The following is a 26,441-nucleotide window of genomic DNA, read 5'->3' on the forward strand; positions in this document are numbered from 1 at the left end:
GGGACGACAAACTCATATGTTGGCTGAACTCTATTTTATTTTTTTTTTAAGAATATTTTATTCTCCATCAATGGTATTTCGTTTATGCATCGATACAAGGTACTCCATCATCTCTTTATTGTTTTAGGGGGTTTCGTGTTGACAAAGTCGAGTATTTGGCTGCAAAAATTGCGGTGAGCTACCTGTGGTGTATGGCTGGTGCGTGTTCCACGTGTTTATAGGGCATAGTGAAAATTCAAGGAAAAAAAACCTACAACCCAAACGAATTGAAACAGAACGCGCAGTGGTACGGGGAAAAGACACTGCGTGCGAACATCTTCTTTAAAAAAAAAAAAAATGTCGCTACGGCGACAGGTGTATGCCTCCGCAATAATGCAGGTTTATAGTACAATGTCTTGACCATGTGTGATGACAGTTTCACACAATTGGCAAGATATTAAAATGACAGGTTTGCCACAAATGTGCTGAATGTTCACTTTCCTAGAACTATCAATTGGATGAATGATTAAAACGTCAGAGTGCAGGTATTTGGGGGAACTGATGATTTTTACTGGACTTTTGACCCTTTTATAAGTTTATGCATTGAGTAATTTTCAAGGTATTGAGAAAAAATATAAATTCAGTATCAAATGGTAAAATAGTATTATCTAAACCTGGCCTTTGACCTTTGACCTCACAGTTCCAAAGAGAATCACTGTTAGGTAGAACATGCATAAATATGTAAGTTTCATGATAATACCTTGAGTTACTTTTGAGATATGGAGGAAGAAGTGCAATTTAGCACTTTCACTTGACCTTTGACCTTTTGGCACGAAACTTCCCGCAGAATATATATTGGGTTATACATGCATACATCAAGTTAAAAAAATCCTTCAGGCATTGCATAAATATAAGAAAAGTAGTGATATTTTGAGGAGTTGACCTTGAACTTTGACCCCTGACCTTTGACCCATGACCCCCAACTTCCCTAGATAATCACTGCCCATCGGTTCATATATATACTAAGTTCCATGAAGATACCTTGAACCATTTGCGAGATATGGAGAAAAACATGAAATTTCAACCTTTTTTCACAAAATAACCTGTGACCTTTGACCCCGTGACCCCGTGACCCTAAAATCCAAACAAAGTATTATCCCCCAGGATATACCCTCATACCAAGTTTGATGCAAAACCACCTCACGGTTCTTGAGATATTGACAAAAACAAAACGGGACGGACGTACGGACGGACGTACGGACGGACGGACGCCCCGAAAACAATGCCTCCGGCCACTTCGTTGGCGGAGAAAAGAGAAAAGAGCAAAATCCCACGATAGCAAGGTGCCACAGACTTGGCAAAGAGGGGGGGGGGGGGGGGAGGGGGAGGGGGAGGGGGAGGGGGGAGGGCGGGGGGTAAACCACAAATCCGCGCGGTGGCGCATTCCTGCTGAGGTCATAAACAGTCTGGGGCCTGCGGGAATGAAAAGGATGTTTCGAAGCGAGCTCAAGTCGAAGACTCCGGGGAAGACCACTGGCAGGATTGCAATCGTTACCTGATTCTACATTTCTTTCAATCAATTGACGTAAAATAATGTCATTTTTTCTATTTTCTTTATATCTTTCCTGAAATATATCCCACTGCCCTCCAAAGGGGGAAGATTCTCTATCATTATTCTTTCTTTTCTGACGGTGACTCAGAGGTGCTTGATTATAAAAAGGGAAAATCATGTTACTGTTCGTCACTCTGCAAGTTCGTTGTTCTGAGAGAGAAACACTTTCGTTATTTTTATGGTTCCTTGATTCGAACACGGGTGTTCGTTCATCCTGAAACGAAATAAATTTCGTACCACGTATAGGACCTAATTCGTTTTCAGAATAAAAATGTTCGGATTATAACTAACGCCTTCATATTCGGAGCAACAAATGGATCTGGAACAGGAATTTGGGGACCCGGATTGACGAACCTTATACATGACGTGTACTTATCCCCCAAAGTAATGGATACCGTGCAAAGAAATTAACGATGTCAAAAAGGGAGATTAGTTTCCCGCCAATTCCCCCTTCCGTCAATACTAAGGCTCCTACTTCGGAAGTATAGGTCTGTCTCTCGTTGCTCGATAAAGAAAAAGAAAAAGAAATGAACAACGTCAAAATAAACAAGAACAGAATAAACGCATGTTCGCCTATCGTGGGGCATCTATGCAATACTGTTACCTTGGATGATATCCTCACCCTCACCATCGTGTAATTCCTATATAAGAAAGCAATTAATAATTATGTTTTGCACTGGATGTTATGAAAATGTATGTGATCTGGTATCCCGACGTAATGTAAATGATTATGTTACATGAAGAGGGCTGTTCGTGGGTGGTATTCGAATACTGTTTTGTATAATTATGATTTCGTTATGTGTAGATTATGTGCGTATAATAAGAGTTTCATTTTAAATGGAGTTTCAATCAATTTTATTATTCATGTCAAATTGGATTCCTCGGAAGACCATCACGACCATGAATGCCGAGTTGCGAGCAGGGCAATCCATACGTTTACCTTTGGTTATAATACCATGTTATTATAGTTGAAATGTATCATTGTTACCTTGGGACTTTACGGTGAATCATTTATTAACAGACAATCAAATATCTCCCACTGCCCAAGGGGAAACATATCAAACTAAGAATGACATTCATTTTTGCTTTTAAGATTTCCCCTCCCGTCTGACAATAATTTTCTGAAACATCCACCAGTGCCGGATGTAGAATGTTTATTCCGAAGGTGATATCCGACAATGAAGTACAAAGGCTTGATACTCCGATGAATTAGAATCACAAGCTTACGCAATGCTATTTTACGAAGAACACTCTTCGGATATATGTAGAAGATTAGTGCCTAAACATTACCTATAAACCAAAACAATCGTAGCATATGTATACTAGCTAGGCCTTCTAAATAACCAATAAAACATTTAAACGAATTAATAATTGCCTATAAATAATCGGCAGCACCCCTCAAGTATTTCAAGAAACAACTATATGTCTTGTGCAAAACAATTCCTGCATATTTTTTGAATGTGGCAAGATATAATGCGAACATGAGATTGTGAGTTATAAGAACAATTTCAATATTGAGCTGAGTTCAGCAGATGTCATAAAATATCTTCGGATCTCGTTCATGAGGACATGCCAGCAGAATTTGGGTAAATGAAATGCAGCCATTTCCACTGGAACTAATGGTAGATCAATGTTATTGCCGTATCCTTGGAGTAAAATGTCGCCGGGGCGCGGGACAATTCATTGTGGTGTCTTCGAAGGAAACATCACCGGAGCAAGTGTTGGTGGTTCAGTCGTCGGCGGAGCAATCATTGTCGACGGAGCAGATGTCGTTGGGGTGATGTTGTGGAGCACATTCTCGCGGAGCGAATTAATGTCAGTGGAGCATAAAGACTGACCTCTCTTTGATACATACGTATACTCATGGACACAAAAGAAACATTAGCCAATGGTATAAAGGGTATAGTGGTCGGACATTTCCATCGCCTTGATGTTACCATTTTGCAAAGAATCTACAAATTTTAGTAACATACATTCACCAAAATTAATGTCATACCGTACATTTCTGGATGCTGAAAATAATTAGAAGCTGACCTATTTCACTCAGCGTGACAAAGGTGAAAAGTTTACGTTTTCTCTGTTGTTCCGGATTAAAGAAAAACAAAATAACGTCACCATGATTAATTTCCTATTATGACAATGTGTGGGAAGGGATAATGTGTTATTCATATTTTTTGCGGTACATCAATGATCATTGATGCGACTTGACTTGACATCATCTTGAAGTTCATCAGGACGTGTTTCCAGTGACGTTCATTTACTGGTGCTATATAGGGACAGCATGTCATGTTTTTACGGAGCGTTGTTCAATCTGTTAAAAACAATATAAAAAACATACATAACGATATGTGCACAGGAAATTACAATCCTCTGATAATTTATGACAATAATAATGAGATGTGATGTTTATGGCTTATTTGCAATACATTGCACTCCCGTTACAACGAACACGGTAATAACGAAGCAAACTTCTGTTCCCAAAATGTTCGCCATTAAAGTCTGTGTTAAAAAAATTCGCTTATAACGAACACGTTTATAGCGAAATTTTCGTTATAACGAAGTCTTTTCCGAGCGCCACTGACAAAGAAAAACAAAAGAAATGTGCTCTGTTATAACGAAATGCGGATCGCTTCCGAAAATACGTAGCGGAACAAGCATTTATAGCGTCTCTGCGTGGGCGAATGCTTCACAATACTGCGCTTTCGATCCGTGTGTCACGCACAAGTTTTCGAGGAGAACTTGCATTATTGTTAAACAATCTGACAATAATCTGAAATTGAGTAAGGTTCCTTATTACAAAACACAAAGATTCTGATACACCTAAATGTCCGTTAGTTCGGAAATGAAACAGTGTTTGTTCACGAACATTTTGGCGTTATTCCAAAGATTCGTTATTCCGAAAAAAAAAAAAATATGGTTCTTATTACGACGGTGCGTTTGTCCGAAAATGATAGGAATTCCAAACATTCATTGATTGGAACATTAAAAAAACAACAACCTAAAACAACAACAAAACAAAAAAAACCCCAAAACAAAAAAACAAACAAAAAACGTTTCGTTAATCCAGAAAAGAAAAGGTAAGTCCACTAACAAATCTTAGGAATTGCAAACCTTATAATCGTCTTATAAGAAAACTGAACCTTCGAAATACGTAACCTGTGTCATTTTTTTTTAATTAACAAACCTTCCACGGAATGACAAACTTTATTACATTTTCGGATTAAAAAACCTTCGCAACAACGAACCTTCGGAATAGTCATTCTTTCTCAGTTAGTAAATTACAAACCTTTGGAATGACGAACCTGATCATTTTAATTTCCGATCGACGAACCTTCGGACATTACAAACAACTTTATGCTCTCTTTTAATTGTAATATTCAAACGAAATTTAAAAGGTCCCATTCCATTTTACATAGCTTTCCAGTGTATTCAGCAAACAGAACATCATAATTTATATGCGTGGTTTCCTTGTTTTCGTTTAATATTGTATTTGTTCGGTTATAACGAAACTTCGTTATAACGAAAGAAAACTGCCCCTATGCCCCCTATAGGGTATAGTTAGTTCTCTTTTCTTTTAAAATGTATATCATCAAGGTTCTGCAGTGACCACAGGTATATTATTTTTTGATATTTGTTTTTAGGAAGGAAACAACCCCGTAACGAGGGGGCATTGGTGGCACGAGAAACTGAAGGGGAAAAAATGCATGGGGGAGCCTTTTTTTCCTATTCAGCCGATTAATCCCGAGTGGGGCACCAGAAAGAAATAAAAAAGAAAGGATGCAATATATATATCTTATATATATATATATATATATATATATATATATATATATATATATATATATACGTGTGATACATACCTGATGGCATACGTGTAGAGCTGTCCACCGTTGCTTGTTATACCGGTCGAACACGAAGCCACCTCGATCACTACTGATTATAGCTTACTATAACACGAAGCCCCCTCGATCTCCATTGGGATTGTGTTATGTGAAAGAGATTGCATAAGATTATGCTCTTGTCATGACATTTGTCATCATGAAAAAAGGGAAAAGACGGTCGCACAATCACAGATGGAAGAGGTCTTTGATTTGCTTTGTTGTTGTTGTTGTTGACAAAATTGTCTCACAGAATCACCTGATAAGCAAACAAACCAGTCCTCTTCACATTAATTTTTTTCTGCCAATTCTCTCCACAAACAAAATTGGCCGCTAAGCAAAAACAACAACAACAAAAAATAATAATAATACAAACAGAACCAGCGCATGACTGTGGTAATCAATTCCATCAAATCACCTGCCCAAACAACAAGCAAACATGTTATACATAAAACGCATATTAGGCCCTACTAATTGTAAAAACAAACAGTCAGTAAAACAACTAGAAAACATAACATTTCGGAATACGTCTTTCTTGGTCAATCAGGCCTGCGCATACTACGCTACGAAACAAAAAAATAAGAAAAAAATGTCCGGCATAAAATGCTACATGCCAAGCGTCAATATCCATGATAGGCCTATGCCTACTCTGATGGCAACGTTGACCATGTAGATAATCGTCATTAACAATCGGATTTTCTATATTATGTTACTTAGCGATTTTTTTTTCTTTTTGACTAGACAGCCCATTCATTGTCAGAATGAGCAAAAGAAAAAAAAAGGCTGTGAAGACTTTTTTTAAAAATAATTTCTTTCATTTTTTTGTTTAAATCTTGACCTGACAGCACATATGTCGAGAGAAGTGTTTTTCTTCGATAAGCATATAAACATGGCAATTGAACATTATTCTAGAAGAACGCTACATGTATACCATCTTGCAGCACAGTTCCATTACACACTCTTTGACTGCACACAGTACACAGGTACCACGTGAATGGAGCAATGAAGCAAAAACAAACAAAAACGAAAAAAAAACCCCGAAAACAATAATAATCTAAACAGGATTAGCATTTCTGTACAATCTGTCGACAAATCATCTGCTCAAACAAAAAACATTGTCGCGTTCTGCACAAAACGCATATAGGCCCTACTAAATCTGTAAAACAACAACAACAAAATAAATAACCCGAACCTTTCGGAATCCATATAATTCTTTGACACTCAGACCTATGCTATTTACGCTAAGAAAAAATGGACAAATGGAAAAATGTCAAGCATAAATGCTACGATGCAACTGATATACGTCGATGTAGGGCAATTTGTCAATCAGCTGCAATGAAAACATCTCGACGGAAGAATTTCATGAATTTGAATAAAATTAATGCTTCGTGCCAAGCGTCATGTACTGCACCAACTCTGGCAACGTATAGTGTATAGACGATCATCAGTAACAACCGAGCTGGGTTTGTTTTTGTTGTTGTTGGTTTGTTGTTGATGGTTTAGTTAGGTTTAGTCGGCGATTGTTTTCTTTTTTTTACTTGACAGCTGATTTATCGACATAATCGGCCAAAAAAAGGAAAAAAAGTGCAGACAATTTTTGATTTCAAACAACAAAACCCAAAATAATATTAATAGTAATCAAAACAGGATTAGTGGTCATCAATATTATTCTGTCAACAGATCGCCTGACAAAACAAAACAAAACAAAACGAAAACACAATTAAACACGTCTTCCATAAAACGCATATAGGCCCAACTAATTTGAAAAACAATCAGTAAAAGTACGCTGAGAAAAAAAGAAGAAGAAAAGGAATGAAATTAAGAAAGAAATGCTCAGCATATACAGGCTGAAGCGTCAACTATGGCAACGTTGACCGTGTGTAGATCATCAAGCTGTTTTTACTTCTGTAGGTTTAGTTGACGATATTTAGTGCATTTTTTTTTTATTGGACTGCTCATTTAGGCTATGGACAGAGTTGGCAAAAACGATGCAAAGATTGTTATTGATTTTTTGATTTGGCTTGTCAGCACTTACGGCGAGAGAATTGCTTTTCTTTCATCACAAATGATATAGTGTAAAAACCATGGCAAATTGAACAAGACCCTGTCGCCATTACACGCCGGCCGCAGTAACTACGCACAGAACACAGGTAGGCCCTACCATGCTGGACAAACAAATCAAAAAAACAAAAAAAACCCCCTAAAACGACAATAACACAAACAGGATTAGCAAATTTGGTTGTCAGTTCTCTCGACAAATCACCTGACCAACAACAAACATGTCCTACAATCGCAAAACGTATCTCAATAGGCCCCACTAATTTGAAAATTACAAACAATCAGTAAAAAAAAAAAAAAAAACAGAAAAAAAGCAAAACAAAAATCCTTTCGATTTCGGATTATGTCTTTCTCTGACAATCAGGCCTATGCAACTAAAAAAATAAATAAAAAAATTAAAATTAGAAATGAACAGCATGTGGTACGTGCGGAAGCGTCAACATCTACCGACTGCATGGCAACTTTGGCTGTGTAGATGATCATCAGTAATAAATACATGAGAGCTGTTGTTCTTTCTTAGGTTTACTTGGCATTTTTTCTTTACTTGATTGTGTGATCATGTATCGTCACTAACAAAAGGATCGTTTCCCTCATTTCAGTCTTGTTTTGCAGATGTGCCTTTTTCAGACAGAAATGTCTTTGAATAGATACAGATGATGAGGAGCAGCAATACCTGAGATCATGAGAAATTTTGTGTCAATCATGCACGGCCACCTGTAGGCCTACATCTCAAAAGCGTCTCAAAGACAGTTTTAGCATGCTTTAGGGTACTGCTTTGATCCCATGATTGTCACCGCAAGCAAGCCGGGAGAAGAACAAGATGGAGATTCGATAAATCTAAAACTATATGCGCAGAAGAAAATAACGTAGAAAAATCAAATGAAGTGAATGTGCAGTCTTGAGGTGTATGTTAGGAAATCATACCTCAAAGCAAACACTTTCGCTAGGGAAAAGCAGGCAGTTTTTAAAAGAAATGATGGAAGAATGATTGTCACTTGTGATCTCAATATTTCACTTTTCCGTAGCATATTCCAGAGCACAAAAAAAAAAAAAGAAGGAAAAAAAAAAAGGATCGGTATTCGTAGAGGACAGGTATATCCTGTAGGGAAGGTATTATGCGTGTGCAAAAATGTGTACGATGAATGTCCTTGTACTAGTAGGCCTATATTAGGTCCATGGCCTGTCAACAAATCACCCGACGAACAGCAAACATGTCCTTCACAAAACGTACAGGCCCACTATTGTTTACTCTTTTTTTTTTTTTTTACTTGGAAGCTCATTTGTCGACAGAATAACAAAAACAAGAAAAATGGGAGGGCTACCTTTGATTGTTTGTTTCAGTTATTTTATCTGTTCTTGTCAACACATAATATGGCGAGAGAATCTTATTGTTTATTATAGCATGAAAACATGGCAATTGAACATGCATTTCGGACCGCCTCTATATAGATCTGCAGAACAGTCCACTAACACGCAGCTCGTAGCTGGTCGTATGAATACTAACAGTACCCAAGTACATAATACGTGTAATACGTTAGTAGCTTGCAACGGGGCGAACGAAGCCAGCTCGCTTGCCATGGCCACGCATGTACCATCCACTAGTACAGTGATTGGCATTGTCATAGCGAACGGAAGCCAGTACGATATCGCCACGGACTACATTGTTCAGTGGACTGAATCCACTCTTTGGTGGAAGCATGACTAGCAAAGAGTATCGACTTTTTGGTGGAAGCAGGGAGGTCTCACCTCCCTGGTGGAAGGCAAAGAGTGGGGAAAGCGCGTGGGGCATGTGTACAATATGGGTACTAGATAGCATGCTCATGGCCACCGTACCCACATGCACAGTATACGGTTGGCCCATCCATGCCCCCATGATACGTACACACAACATACACCGCACAGGGGTATCGTTCGATCGTACACTACTGGACGTCGGACATAAAACGCACACAGTGGTTATACACACAATGTACGCAGTTGTCGACAGCTTGCTCTGCTACAAACGGATCGCGGATCGTAGCCTCTGGGATGCGGTCGCGCTTGTGTACAGTACACTTCAGTAGTATATCACAGAGCTCTCTCAAGACTTCTGTAAGTAGTATAGTATCAGTAGTATCCGAAAACCGACTTTCTTCTCGGGACCGCAAGGGGGCGTAGTGAATCATGCGCTCGAGACCAAATCCTTCCGTTTAAACGAGCCGTTATTTTGCGAGAGTCACTACTGCAGTTCTCATCTAAATTGACGTTCTAGTAATCAAACATGAGTTATAATGCTCCCTAAGCATCATACTGACTAGCAGTTATATCCTGATACTTTGAATCATGGTTTCACTCGGTGAAATGCACCTTAACAGGAACTCCATTTTATCTTTAAAGTGTCATGCATGTACGCAAAAAGAAATACTAGAAACGAGCAAAATGATATGCCTATTAACAAAGCTAATAAGTAAGCTCTAAAGTTTGTTATTTTGTCTGCCACTCTTAACCTATGCAGAGTTCTGTGAACATTTTGAGAATATATTTTATATGTTTGCGAGGGCGTCTGCCATACATGTCGTAGTTAGGCTCTGCTTATAGTAGTTGTCTCCTCTATCATTTTCTCTTCTCTTACTTAATATGATTAATGCATGCAATTTTAATATACTTTGAGATTGTGAATCACGATAGTTAATAGGCCTAATGTCAAGGAATAGACCACTGCTATTGTCATCAATTTGTACATCGTACAGTTGACGTATATTTGACTCAACTCACTTTTACTTCTCTACCCTTTTTGTTTCCCCTGGTTTGCAAACTTTGCATTTTATAAGGTATAAAATCACCCTATTTCTATTCAGCTCAGTGTTACTTTTCTACCCTTTCTCGGGTTTTCTCACCCCCTCCCCCACAGGTCGTCAAACTCTTGCATTTTATAATGTATGTTTGAAATATTGTTTGAGTGATTGTGTATTTCAGTTGGAAAAATAAAAAAAGAGAGAAATAAGCTCAATTCAACTGAACTCAACTCAGTTCAGCTCAGTGTTACATTTCTACCCTTTTCTCGTGTTTTCTTTTTTTTCAACTGGTTGTCAAACTTTAGCATTTTATAATGTATGATTAGACATATTGTTTCGAAGCTAGCGTATTTCAGTAGGAAAATGAAATGAACATGATGGAAATACCCTCATTTCAACTGAACTGAACATAACTCAACTGAACTCAGTTTTCTCGACGAAGTGGTACTTTCCCATGCTTTCACGTGTTTGTTTGTTTTTTTCCGCAGGTTGTGAAAACTCTTGCATTTTATAATGAATGTTTGACATGATTCTTATCATTTGTGTATATCAATTGAAGAAATGAAATGAAATGAAATGAAAAAAGAAGAATAAATAGGCTCAACTCAACGGAACTCTACTCAGCTCAACTCATCTCAACTCAACTCAGCTCATCTCAACTGAACTCAGTGTTACTTTTCTACCCTTTGTAGCATTTTCTTTCTTTCCACAGGTTGTCACACTTTTGCACTTTATAATGTATTTTGACATACTTTTTCATTGATTGTGAATTTTATGTGGAAAAAATCAAATTTTCAAAGTTGAAATATTAAAGCTCAACTGAACTGAACATGATTCAACTCCACTCAACTCAACTCAACTCAACTCAACTCAACTCAACTCAACTCACCTCAACTCAATATTACCTTTCTACCTTTTTTTTTTTAAACCAGACCTCTCTATCCATTGGCTGTCACAAGGCTTGACGTCTCCTGTCCGATTATCAAATATCGCTGATCGATACCGAGAACCATCATGACATCCGCCGGAAAATACGGTGAGTATCGATCAAGACGATACTTATATCGATGACATTCATTCCAATCTGTCGTGGCTAGTGATCTGATCAATTTGTCAGGATGATCCCAACGGTGAAGTAATACATAGATATAAAAACATTTAACACTTTTTTTTAATACGTTCCTAGTAAAGGACCCCTGAAATCGGCTGTGTCTCAAAGCAGAGGTAGAGCTACTTCTAATGATGTTGCAATTCTTGAGCAAGAAATGATAGGATTATTAAAAGCAATAAGAAGTTAGATGTTGATGAGACAGAGTTCTTTAAAAAAAACTTATATCCCAAAAAACACACGGTTGAGGGGGAAAACAATCTGGATCTTGCTTTGCAGTCCGGAACCATGAGTTTGGACATAATTAGATTGAGACAACATTTCTCCTGGCATAATTACGGAAGCTGTGTCGGAATGTCGACATTCACTTTTTGGGAAGTCGACTTGGCAAGATAGCCTATCTCGCCATGTCGACATGAAAGTTCATAATTCGTCGTGGTGGGTTACATATCTTGACATCTCGCCGTAATAATAATACTAAGTTGACTCGATAAAATGATGTATGTTACCATGTCGTCAGGTCGGATGACCCTTAGAACCTTCTGGGATAATCAACACACTGGATCTGTATTCTACGTGCTGTTATACTTTTCCAGTGCGCTATTGTGAGTTAATTGCCATGGGAACTTTAGATGAAAGGCTTGCTACAGCAATGCGTCAATAACATGAATGAGGGACGCAGTCACACGGAAGATAGTTATTGACCATGTCTCTGTGTAGTGGAATATATTTGGGTCAAGGATTTTCGTTTTGACCATCAAGCCTGTCAATGCGTTTGTGCCGGCAATATGATGACAAAACCTTAAAGAACTTTAAAAAAATGACTTAATTGGTCTCGGCAATTATTCATTAGAATATCTCTCTTTGTCTCTTTCTGTATTATGTTATATGATATGTGTTTATTTCTATGTATACATACATAAGCATATATAAACCCTTCATATATATGTATATATATATATATATATATATATATTTATTTATTTATATGAAGAGTTTGTTTGCAAAAACCCGATAAGTCTATTTTTGAAGATTTTGAAGTAAGATCTCTGTCATAAAGTACAAAACAATACCTTTTAAATGATATATTGGTCACTACATATAAAGGTACATTTTTGAAGTTATGGTCAAAAGAAGCAAAAATTTTCTTATTATTCTCTTTATTTTTCTTGACCTTTAATCGCAAATATCTCCATTTGGCAAATATGGACTTATCGGTTTTTGCAAGCAAACTTTTCATTTATAACCGTCTATCTAGAGGTTTTTCCCCGGCTTTGACCCGTTACTACCATTTGTTGACCTATCTGTATAAGGGATAGAATATCAGCTGCATATTTGGGAGGAAAAAAATCCAAACCAACCATCAGAGTTATGTTTAAAGAAGCTCATAAACTCATTTTGCAAAAGGTGTAGTTGAGCCATTCTAGCATTTCCATGTTTGGCCGACGTTAGTGACTGCGTGCATTACACACTGTAATATAGGTAGTGATCCACCAATCAGAAATGCTCTTTAATGCATGAGCAAGATGCTCATGCATAATTCATTTCGAAGCGACGTTAGTTGAACTATTCGAGTAATTCCACTGGTGGACGTTATACTGATTTCACTATTATCTGCTGACCAACCAATCAGCAAGGCTCAGTTCAAAAGAAGCTTATGCATAATTCATTGACTACCGTATTCTAGTAAGTCCATCTGTCAAAGTTACTGACTGCAGTTCTTAAAGGGTGTGTACATACAGTTCTGGTTGAGGTAAGGATCTAGCTTTTAAAGTTTTGCGAGATATTCAGAAACCACTCTATGAGAATGATGTCAAAGAGCTTGCATGCAATTCTAAGGGGTATCAAAAGTTTATTTGATGGAAATCGGTTTTGAAATGGCTGAGATAACCAAAAAAAAAAAGGTGAAACAAAGAGATCCTGATAAAAGGCGTGACCTGTCGCCGTTTATTATCATTACTTTTTTGGATATCTCAGCCATTTGAAAACCAATTTTCATCAAATAAACGTTGATCCTTCTTAAAATTACAAACTCTGTCATATTTTACGAGAGGTTTCTCATTATCTCAATTAGAAGTGTTCAAAACACGAATCCCCACCTCAACCAGTACTGTACAGTCCCTTTAAAGCTGACATTTTCAGTAGCTGTCTATACAGTGTGTGAGGGTTACGCTTTTTACAGGATGATAGATGACAATCACATTCCCACATCTAACAAGGCCATCAACATGGTGAAGCCATCGTTCTGACTCGTGTAGCTTCGGCTCGTTGTGAGACTAGCTCTGCGATTGTCATTGTGTGTAGCGCAGCGTGACCATTGAAAACGGGCTAAGCCGCCGTTTGGAAAGAGCGTGCTCGACGGGCCTTGAACAGGGGAGCCACAATGATATGACAATGCATCACCGTTATCAAAAATCATTTGAGATGCATTCAAGGTCATTTGACAAATAGACCCGTTGATCTTTAGGCGATAAGTCAACCAGACTTGATACTGTTGCCATCATGACGAAATAATCGCTTTATGTACTCACTGTGAGATAGGCATAACATCGAATTCTTTAAAAAGATAGAAACGACTTGTGAAACAGAAAGAAGAAGAGAAAGAAGAAGAAGAAAAAAAAAAACCCTGTTCTAAACCGAGTAATGACAACGCCACTTGTAGCGATTCTTGCCTCATCCAGTTTAACAGGGTGGGATTTTATTCATATATAGTACGTATTATCATTGTTAATATATACGTATACCACTAGTCCTAGGTGTGGGTGAAGCGCAATGTCACGCTTTTTGTTTGTAATTAGAACGTAATTGTATAGATTTAATGTACCTTTTCCGCACAATGAATATGCACAAAGCAGGTTGTTGAAACGCACGGAATTATACTGTCTCAAGGAAATAAGAATGCATGTATCAAATGTAAAATGTATCAAAATAAAAAAAACAAACTTTTTTTTTCTTCTATCAGATCTCACCTGCCAAGCACTATGATCATGATCATGCATGGTCAGTGCAATATTGCCCGATTTGTCACTACGAGTAAAGCGAGTGTTCCCTCTATAAAATAGTCGATTTGAATACTCAATCCTAATATAGAGCAGTAGGATTGCACACACACACACACACACACACACACACACACATACATACACACATACGCGTCTATGCTGGAAACATGTGACCTGTTTTACCCATAAGAATTTTACCACATAACCGAAGACCTGTGTGTCAGTAGGACTCTTGTCAACCAAGGACTCATTCGTATATGCATTTCCCATCCAACCGAGGACTTATTACAATAACACATGCTAATCGATGACCTACAAACATGTATCCCTACATGCAAAAGCAGGAAAAAGCAGACCGTTTGGAATGGTCTGCTTACCGAGGACGTCCTCGGTTCTCTGAGTGTCCTGGCTTTAAATGTAATATTTGTATGTGTGTCCTCGTTTTACACCATGGTTAAGTGCATACACACACACACACACACACGCACACACACATGCACAAACACAAACAAATTTACAATTAAAACAAAGAAAACTACAAAACAATAACATACGATACAGTTTCTGTGATTCCCACGTAGTATAAAGATATACTGATGGTGATGAAACTTTCGAGCACTCATTTTGATTCAGTGTTTATTATATATAATATATACTTGTGAAAAACTGAAATACCCAAAAGAATTTGAATATAAGATAATATCACATATTTAAAGGGACTTATCCTGTTATTGAAACCGTCTTCGGTTTTGATTTTGGTTTGTTTTTTATTCATTGCTTTTTCGGGAAAGGTAATAAATTTGAAAAAAAGAGAGTAGAATATAGAAGTGTTAATCGACACATCGAATACTCAGCAAATGCTTACTATTCAATGAATTTGAAAGGGAAAGTGCCTTGTTGGAACATCATTCCTCCTTAAGAAAAAAAGGTTTGAAAAACAAAAAGATGCAGTTCTAATAAAAGGTAGGCCTATGCAGACTTGGAAAACGAAAGGTAGAGGACTGTTACTAGTTAAAAGTAGGTTTGAAAAGACAAGATGAGAATCTAGGAAACCCAAGAACGTAACTCTGGACAGGCAAAGAAAATCACATTTGTAAGTAAGTTTGCAAACCAAGTTGCATGGTAAGATAAAGGTTAATCATTACATACATCACAGCCTTCTACAAAACTGAGAGATTATGTGTGTCTGCCGCGAGAAAAAAGAGTAACATGAATTCCTTCTACAGCAATGGCAATGGATTTGCCAACTGCGTGGAGTCAGACACTTTATTGTTTGACTGGGACATCATTTACGTGTTTACATTGCTTATCCTGTGCGAATTTCATTCAGCGGTGGTAAATGTAAAGATATTACAGTTGCATGACTCACTGCCCGGCTCACTTGGCAAGATACAGTTGAATTGCAAACATAATTGAAGTGTCCCTGTGTTGCTTGTGAGGTACTTTCGTTACAGGCCTACTAGCAGCAATTTCCAACGATTTTAGTTCATTGATCCGAATCCGCTCAACAAAGGCAAAGAACTTCGTCTTTAGCGTTCCCTCTCCCCTCTCCCTCTCTGTTTAGAAATATGATCGGCGTGGACATATTATTTTTCTCTGCAATCAAGATGGCGCGTTCTCTGCTCTCTTTTTATCTCTCTCAGACGTTCAAACAAACACGCATGCGCGCACATTCACTTGATATTCTTTCGCAGCTACTCTCTCTCTCTCTCTCTCAGCGTAATATGCTTTTTATTTGAATTTCACCCATTAAGTGCTCGCCTATACACGTTGTCTTTCCATTTATTAATCAAAGGGATGTTTTTACGACGCCAGTTGGCTGCCGTTGCCCCTAGCAACGGCGCACAGTGGGCCAGGTGTGAATGAAAGTGCGCCAAAATAGGGATTTAGTCACTGGAAGGAAATTTATTTTTTTCATATCCTAGGCACAAATTACATCCTCCTGAACACCTCTGAATAATAGTTTTTCTTGAAATTAATTTTAAGTGGATTGTTTATCTACAAACAGACTCAAAATTTGTGAATACTGGGTAAAACACGTGTAAATGCAATATTGCGGTTTTCAAAAGGTTTCCGCCGAACAGGTCGTTTGACCCTCTTCAAATTTTCAACACACGTGTCAAATTAACTATCTTAAATGATCATAAACTCTACAGGCCAGATTTTATTCCCTCTGAAAGTAATTTGGGTCAAAACAAGGAAAATTTGGCTAAAAATAGCAAATTTCTTTTAATGTGAAAAAATGGTCATCATTCCCACCGATTCCCGCGCTAAAAATATCACAGTCGCCTTTGCTGTAGTTTCTGCTTTACAATGATACCAAACTTGGCTGCAATCTTCCGCAATCTTGTGAAGAAAACCCAATTTTCCATCCGCATGTTTGCCTGTTTTTTGCCAAAATCTCGCGTGCAGTGGCAGCACGCATCCAATGGATCCTCATACGCAGGCAAGGCACACACAACAACAGAGACCACAGAGAGAGCAAGAGAGAGGGAGAGAGAGGGTGAGAGATGGGGCGGGGGTCTGGGGAGGGGCGGGGTGTCATGCTCATCATGATTGATAGGTGTACAATGTTCACATCGAACCAGCTAAATGACCATAAATGTCTCGATGGTCTATAACCCTATAATGCCTGTGTAGACAGTTACTTGCACTGATTAACAGCATGCCAAGTACCCACATTCAAGAAACCTACAGATCTGACGTTCTCCTCCTGCACGATTCTTTCGACCTGTTTTTTCGTGGTACCACAGTCATATTTTCATATCCTCTTATTATTGATAATCTCACAGTGTTGAATTGAATTGAATTGAATTGAATTGAATTGAATTGAATTGACCGAGAGCATATGACTCTCCTTTATTTCTTTCCACATTTAAGTATATACACTTAAAAAAGACGAAATATAACATAGTTCACAATATAATTCACAAAGGGATGACATAGGTCATCATAGGTCATCATACAATAAACTATAGTACCAAGTCAGACTTAAAAAAAAAAGAAGAACAAAAACAAGAGGGGAGAAGTGAAGTATAAAGTGACAGAAAAAGGTGTCCCGTAAGAGCCTCAAGGGCTTGCAGTGATGGGATTACCTGACTGTAAGGAGTTGGAAAACACGAAAATAACAGAAAATGCAACGCAGTATTGGATGTTGATAGACAGTTCATGATACTTTGTTTTAGCGTGATGTTTTCGCAATACATACCATAGGCTTCTGCTTCTGTTATTGTGTAGGGTTATTGAGGTGTAAGGTTAGTTTCCAGTGTGGGTGTTAATGATCTTTTTTTTCCCCCTGTATTGAAATACCGAGTTCTTCATGCTTTATGCATGCCTGTAGACCACACTGGTCAAGTCAGTTGGAAGGGGGAGGAGAATCATTCGGGATTTTTTTTTCATTACGAAAATGTAGAGTATTTTTTTCTCCGAAAATATATGTATGCCCTAGAATGTAGAATAACCATTATTTTTCTCCCCTTTATCAAATCAAGTAAATACTATTTTTAAAAGGAATGTTTTAACTGAATTCTTAGTTTATCATAATAATATCACCTCTCTGTCTTTCAGTCCTACCTCCGTAGGCACATCTTCCTCCATCATTATGCGATTATATCTATAGTCTTTTAACATCCTACATACTTACCAAAAATTCTCATTAATTCATTTTGAAGAAGTATGAATACCTCTCTAAAACATTTTTAAGGCTTTATATATTATGGCCTTAACGGGCTTAACATAATAACTTTATCAAATTTCCTTTTCAATAATATAGGTTTTCCCGGTCAATTTCATACTTTTGTCACTCAAATTCATTAATGTGCATTCAAATTCACGCAGCGCACGCACGCGAAAATATTGGGGCATTCAAATTCAGAATCCGAGCGATCAATTTCATTTATGAGCGTTCTATTTCGTTTTCGTGAAATCAATTTCACGATTGGGCATTCAATTTAAAAATGCGAGCACCGACTTTCCTACTCGTGCATTCAAATTCATGCGATAGTCACGTGATAGTCCCAATGAGCTTGTTTGGAGCGTTCAAATTCATTTTGAGGCGATCAAGTTCCTACTTCGTGCAATCAATTTAACGAGGAAAATGGAGGAGACTTTTAAGAAAGGAAAAAGGGCCAACACAACCAATGAATGCTTGCATATAGTGTAATTAGGATTGTTAACATGTTCTACATTGTTCTCTGTTCATGTATTCTTTGTTATTCATCTCAATAAATTTCATATTGCAATGTCCAATCAGCAGTGCATCCAAACAACACAACGACGAGTAATCATATTTCTTGATGATACTGCAACGCCCTAACACCAACCACATTAATGACAATTCATCAATTTAAGACAAACTGACACACAATGATCTCACATAGTCCCGCCAAATTAAATCAATAAGACAGCAATACACAACAAACAACACGTATAAAATACTCATGTATGCTTTTCAAAATAGTCGAAATTGTGTTTTTTTTTCCTCGAAAGTGTCAACCAACCCTCCGTATCATGCTCGTCTGTAAACCTATACAGTGCCTAATTTTTGTTTGTTTCACTTTCTATCAAAGAAGATGGCTGGATAACCCATATTCAGCTGCAAAAGCTGGTCTTCCATATGGGGTCCAGTTAGATGTTTTGCTCTTTGCGATGAATAATAAAGTGGGATCTTTTACGTGCATGAGTTGTGACTCTTTTACACGTGGGACCTCCATTTTATGTCTAATCCCAGGGACATGTGCCTGTATATTCCTATTTGCTAAGCGCGAGTTCAAAATTGTCAATTAACAGGTGGACCTCTACTGCAAAATAAATAATAATCATAAATCCCAATATATCCAAAGCCAAGTGAGAAACACATGCATACACTTCCCCAAACTAACTAAATTCAGGACTTCTTTTAAATTGAATGCAGTTATTCGGAACATGGTTGCCTATTCACGAATTTGAATGACCGACGAGATTCCGTCGCCAGCTTGACATGAATTTGAATGCTCAATGATGAAATGCGTGCTCCTCTCTTAAATTTGAATGCTCCGATAGTGAATTTGAATGTTCCGATAGCGAATTTGAATGCTCCGAGAGTGAATTTGAATGCTCCGAGAGTGAATTTGAATGCTCGGATAGTGAATTCGAATGACCGGATTTTGAATTTGATTGCTGATTCAGTGCTGCGAGCGTGGAATGCGTGAAATTGAATGCTCGGAATAGGAACTTGAATGACAAAAGTATGAAATTGACCGGGAAAACCTATATTTGTGTACAATGTTTGTTTCTCACTTATCTCTTATTTGCAATGTTAACGTATGCATTTTCAAGAGGGGACATAATATAGCAAACTAATGACAAATACCAAAAAAGTCCTTAAGGGCGCCCCTCCAAGTGTGACCAAAGTCTGAACCTTTGACGTCTTTCTTTTATTTTTGTTTCTTTTATTTTGTTACTTTTCATGTTGTTTCAGCACACGCGTTATCCCACAGCTACAGTTCGCACTATCAATTTTCTGACAGTGGAAAAATATTGTAACGTGAGAAATATTATATTTCTCATTGGATGTTCACAGCCAATTAGAAATCCCTATATAAATGACGTCATATGTGTTTGAAAATATTTTCATTGCACTCTACGGGTCTGATTACCCCTAGATCGGTCAATTTAGCGTACGTTTTAAGTCGATCTCGGTGAATATGAATTTTGGCGCACTTTGGAGCCATTCTGGCCCACTGTGCGGCGGCCCCCTTAAATATGAGTGGGCTGGAAGAGTGCAGCTGTGATGTAGCTGTGATGAGGGCGTCCTACCTCAGTAATGATGAAACTGACTGAAGTTGAAGGAATGGTATAGTACTGAATGAAATGGGGCTTCAGGTTTCCGCTCTTTTTTTTTTAATAATGAGAAACCTTATGCGGCATTTTTAAAGAGCATAAACATTCTAGGAGAAATTCAAAGGTTATTTAATGAAAATTCGTTTGAAAATGTCTAAGATATCCACAAATAAAAGAAGTCATAATAGAAAGTGGGACACACCTTTTATTAGAACACTTTGTTTTACTTTGCTTTGAACATCTTAGCCTTTTCATCAAATAAACTTTGAATGTCTTTTAGAATATTGTATACTCTCTCATGAGTGGTTTCTAATTATCTCACAAAAGATTGAAATCTCAATCCCCGTCTCAATCAAACGATTCCATATCCCTTTAACATGATATTTAAATGTAGTATCTCTCTAAAAAAAATCGAGTGAAAATTTTCACTCTAAACAGAGTGAATACAAAAAAGAGTGAATTTCGAGTGAAACTGGAGTGAATTTTGAGTGAAAATGCTCATTTTCACTCATTTTGGAGTGACGTCAGGGATCACTCCAAAATCTTCGAGTGATCCCTGACGTCACTCCAAAATGAGTGAAAATGAGCATTTTCACTCAAAATTCACTCCAATTTCACTCGAAATTCACTCTTTTTTGTATTCACTCTTTTTAGAGTGAAAATTTTCACTCGATTTTTTTTTTAGAGATACCATTGGCAATATCATTGCCTATAAGGAATAAGTGCCTAAGACTTTGATTCAGAAAGAGAGCCTGAATCTCGTGTCAGGCAACAGTGTCAGAGTAAAACCAAAATACTTCGGGGGGGGGGGGGGGGGGGGTGGAATCCCCTTTTGTATCCGGCCAAACCTAGGAAGGCGTGTGCTTGTTTTCTTTGTTTGCCTACGTATTCTTCAATCCTTTGTTCAAACCCCGTTATGATTTTGAATTGAGAAATGGATATATATCCCCCTCTTACTAAAGTTTGAAAATAATAATCACATGAAAAGAAAATACCATAATTGTCAAGGAATTGATATTTGATTCCGGTGGTGCTTATGTTTATGATATCATTTTAAAGTTGTATCAATGATATGTCTTGTTAAGAAGTCCTATACATCATATCACAAATAACTAGATGTTGATTTGGTAACCATGGATGCTAGATAATAAAGGTCTCATTACTGTGAATACTACCTTATGAATACATAATTTTTGTCAAACAAGATGATGTTGCGTTTATTGACTTAAACATTTCTATCATATACTGTACCTATATCATACACATAATTTTTGTCAAACAAGATGATGTTGCGTTTTATTGACTTAAACATTTCTGTCATACTGTACCTATTATGACATCATGAAAGAAACATAGACATCTGAATGTCCTTTCAAAACATTCATAAGAATATAACCACTGCTGGCAATTTTTCATATTTCAGTATAAAGCCAACTAAGTCCATTTATTACAAGCTTTGATACTATACAGTCATCCTTGCCTATGACTCCACAGGCACTCGACTAACACAATAGAGTTTGCACCCGTTGATATCGGTCGGTGTATTAAACTTTCTTTTGGGCTTCTTTTTGCGAGGTCGAATTAGTCGAGGTTGACATTAGTTGGTATCACACCTTCGCCATAGTTCCCCGGAGGTAGTGGGTTAAATCACCGTAATCTTCATGCTTTTTGTGTCAGGGACTTAAGACAGTGTGTATCAAAACGTTATGGGGTTTTCTGTTACAATCACTAGGCCCTGCTCACAGCACATAAAGGGTTGCAGATTCTACCAAACAAGTACATAACATACATAATAGTGCACAGTCATAAATATTTGATCTTCCTAAAAACCGATTCAAATTGAAGTAGCACTTTACCACGCGATCTTCGCAATAATGAATGCATCTGTGCATAGCGAACACTGCAAAAAGTCCGGTGTTAAATAGTGAACACCGAGCTGGTGTTAAATTTTCGGTGCTCATTTATGGTGTTAAATTAACACCTCTGGGTGTCATTTCCAAATTTTAAACTGTTTTTTGAAGAGTTTCTTAGTAACTGCACTTCTTGTTGATTTTTTAATTTATAAAAGACGATCAAGAATTTTACATTAAGATACTAGATTTTTGAAAAAATGTGAAAATAAATTTACACCAAATTAACACCAGCTGGTGTGGTCTCTTATTGAAGCTTGACGGGTGTTAAACCATTGATATTAACACCAACAAATATCAAATCAACACCATGTGGTGTCATTTTTGAATTAACACCAGTACAGTGTCAAAATAACACCAGGTACAGTGTCAAATTAACACCACGAAGTGTCAAGTGAACACTTTTCAACACCATCACAGTGCATTTTTAACACCTGTGGGTGTGGTCCTTTATTGAAGTTTGATCGGTGTTAGATTTAACACCCGTGGTGTTAAATCTAACACCGATGTTTTTACAGTGAACTAACAAGAAGCTTGGTGGCTCACAGATCACACAGAGATAAAGATAGACCGTAAAATAGGCACATCGGCAGAAATCAAATTGACATCCTGGAACAAGATGGCAGAATCCCTGCGACTAGTTGCAGTAATGAATTTCACCAAACGATAAAACGTGTTCGTGCGTGTATACCCATGCACTATCAGTGATTAATACTAGTCCTGATAGTATTCCAACCAGCGGTATTGTAGCTGACTGAACATTGCTACAGCCTCACAATATTCAACATATCTTCTGTGAAAAGAGCTGGGAAAGTCAAGGACATCAGCAACAGCGTTGATAGTCCAGCATTTTTATTGTCTATATTGAGCCAATGATATTTATTCAGCAGGGTGTCAGCATGATGAGACTCATGCTTCGCAATTCATTATATATGAGAACGTTACAGATATTTATTTTATTTTCTTTGAAATTAGCCGATATTTTGTGGCCTTGGATGGTGACATGAACGTCTGTCTCGTTCTTTGTGTCACGTGTGACATTTTTTGGTACATATTATCGAATTATTGTTATTCTGAACTTACGACATGTTCTATGTCAAATGTATGTATCTGTCATATATAATTTATGTTTCTGCGTAATGTGTAATGTGTAATGCAAGTCTGTATAACCGGAACGATTTGAAGTTGTATGCTATAGCTAATGATTGCATTTTTCTGGGGTTTTTTTTTCAGTTCCTGTTAAGGAGTGACAGTAATTCGTTCTTTGACATTTTTTTTTCCTGTGTGCTCTTTTGTCATTATTAAATTGGTGCTCATGCTTGTGAAAAAAAAAATGATGTAAACGAAACCAATTTAATTCAATTCAATTCAAACAGAGAAACACTCACACAATGCCATACATACCTATAAAGGGGGTATTTGTGTGTATGTGTGTGTGTGTGTGTGTGTGTGTGTGTGTGCGTGTGTATGTTTGCGTGGGTGTATACTAAAGCCATGTGTAATGTACAGCTAATTATCATTATACAGCTTAATATCTTATGATCTTTCACTTCTTCCTTTTGGTATTAATTCAGAAAAGTGTGAGTCTACCGAAGTGGTGATCACGCAGCCAGCTACTACTGTGATTCAGGTAACCATGGGTATATAATTCTCTGCATTTATGTAATTCTATGCATCCACTGTTATTATACATTAAAAGATGCTAAAGGGATGGTAGAGTTTCGGCTGAAATGAGTTTTCAGGTTTCCACCGGTTTTTTTTTTAATGATGATTTTTTGATGAGCTGAGATATCCAAAAAACAAAGTAAAACAAGGCAATCCAAATAAAAGGTGGGTAACACCTTCCATTAGGATCGCCTTGGTTGGATATCTCGACCATTTCAAAACCGATTTTCATCAAATAAGCTTTAAATTCCTCTTGGAATTGCATGCTCTTTCATATTTCATAAGAGGTTTTCCATTATCTAGCAAAAAAGTTGGAAACCTGAAGCCGAAACTATACCATCCCTTTAAGGATATTGACAAAATCCATACCAAAGTACGTTTGCGTATGTGATATTTTCTGTTCTAAAACACAGACTTCAACGCCATATTCACATTTGCGGAGATCCAAAAAGCTAAATATACGGATCCTTAAAAAGCAATCTTAAACAATTTTCATATGATGTTGATAAGAATTAGAATAACGAACAACTGACAACAATATGATACTACTGAAGATAATACAAAATTTGATAATGATGATGATAGAGATCATAATAATGCTAATAATAACAATGCTGATTACAATGAGAACAATGACATGAAAAATAGCCCTAATAATGATGTTTATAATAAAGATAATAACAGTATCATTATCGATCATATTGTCTCAAACATGCAGGTCACTTCGACCAACAATCCTTTGTACCCGCGCGGTACTCCCAGGGAATGGAGCAGCACACTTTGTTCTTGCTTTGACGATGTTCCCATCTGTAAGTTCACTCCCTTCTTCTCTTCTCCTTCCGCTCCTCCTGCCCTCCACATTATTGTCCGTTTCCCCTGGCATTGTAGTTATCAATGACTCTTGTTATTCCGAAGGTTTGTTATTCTGAAACCTACAAAGTCCGTATAACTTGTTTGTTAGTCCGAATATGAAACAGAGTTCCTTTAATAATCCCAACATTTGTGACATTATTCCGAAGGTTTACTGTAATTCAAAAGGTTCGATCATTTGAAAATGAAATAAGGTTCCTTATTCTGAAGGTTCGTATCCGAAAATGAACAAGGAAAAGTAGAAATTACGCGGTGCGTAATATATGTCCCCGCCGGAAGTAGCATTTAGTAGCAAAATGTACAATATAGGTAAAAATCAAGGTCAAAGGTAAAAGAAGTCAAAGGTCAAAATTCTGTGTAGAAGTTTTGAAGCTCTCACCTAGTGCCATCACATAAAGGAAACAGAATCGAAATCGGGTTAGAAATGGCGAAGGAGTAGCATTTTGTAGCCAATGTACAATATAGGTCAAAAATCAAGGTCAGAGGTCAAAGAAGTCAAAGGTCAAAATTCTGTGTAGAAGTTTTGAAGCCCTCACCTAGTGCCATCACATAAAGCAAACGGAAGTGAAATCGGGTTAGAAATGGCGAAGGAGTAGCATTTTGTAGCAAAATGAACAAAAAGGTAAAAAATCAAGGTCAAAGGTCAAAGAAGTCAAAGGTCAAAATTCTGTGTAGAAGTTTTGAAGCCCTCACCTAGTGCCATCACATAAAGCAAACGGAATCGAAATCGGGTTAGAAATGGCGAAGGAGTAGCATTTTGTAGCAAAATGTACAATATAGGTAAAAAAATCAAGGTCAAAGGTCAAAGAAGTCAAAGGTCAAAATTCTGTGTAGAAGTTTTGAAGCCCTCACCTAGTGCCATCATATAAAGCAAACGGAATCGAAATCGGGTTAGAAATGGCGAAGGAGTAGCATTTTGTAGCAAAATGTACAATATAGGTCAAAAAATCAAGGTCAAAGGTCAAAGAAGTCAAAGGTCAAAATTCTGTGTACAGGTTTTGAAGCCCTCACCTAGTGCCATCACATAAAGCAAACAGAATCGAAATCGGGTTAGAAATGGCGAAGGAGTAGCATTTTGTAGCAAAATGTACAATATAGGTCAAAGGTCAAGGTCAAAGGTCACGACTGAAATTCTGTGTAGAAGTTTCAAAGCTCCCATGTAGTGCTATCATATAAAGCAAACAGAATCAAAATTGGCTCATAAATGACAGAGAAGTAGCAAATTGAAGATTTTGATCACACACGGACGCACACACGGACACACGGACGGACGGACGGACGGACGGACGGACACACGGACACACACACGTACGGAGCCCGTTTCATAGTCCCCTGCTCGAACTCGTTCGGCGGGGACAAAAAGATTCGTTATTACGAAGGTCCTTGATCCGAACCCTAAAATAAGGTCCGTAAGTACGCACCGTCTGTACATTTTCGGATTAACGAAGCTTATTTCATTTTCGGAACCTCAAACTACGTTGGGTTAACGAACTTTCATCAAAACAAACAAAACCTTCGGAATAATGCTACAATATTATGTTTGGACTAAGGAAGCCTATTTCTTTTTTCGTTCTTACGAACATCTAGGTTGTTTGGAATGTATGACGTTTCAGAATATCGAACCTTAAAAATAACAAATCTAATTTCATTTTCGAGTTAATGAACCTTCAAAATAACAAACCTTTGGAATAATTCCACAAATGTTCTGATTAACAAACCCTATTTCATTTTCAGATTAACAAACATCTAGGAATAGGACATCTAT

At 37.4% G+C, this 26,441-nt stretch overlaps 1 protein-coding gene across 1 annotated transcript in view; it reads left to right on the forward strand.

The window, feature by feature from the left end:
* Positions 1-26,441, forward strand: part of LOC139712879 (placenta-specific gene 8 protein-like) — a 50,315-nt gene that overhangs the window by 20,342 nt on the left and 3,532 nt on the right. Inside the window, exons 2-4 of the mRNA XM_071624659.1 lie at positions 11,234-11,337; positions 23,716-23,771; positions 24,525-24,615. Coding sequence (XP_071480760.1) covers positions 11,316-11,337; positions 23,716-23,771; positions 24,525-24,615 — 169 coding nt within the window. The 5' untranslated portion in view covers positions 11,234-11,315. The remainder of the gene's footprint in view (positions 1-11,233; positions 11,338-23,715; positions 23,772-24,524; positions 24,616-26,441) is intronic.

The sequence above is a fragment of the Diadema antillarum genome, unplaced genomic scaffold (genome assembly GCF_040938485.1).
Source record: "Diadema antillarum isolate AM-2024a unplaced genomic scaffold, OU_Dant_1.0 seq00001870_RagTag, whole genome shotgun sequence".
Classification (NCBI taxonomy): domain Eukaryota; kingdom Metazoa; phylum Echinodermata; class Echinoidea; order Diadematoida; family Diadematidae; genus Diadema; species Diadema antillarum.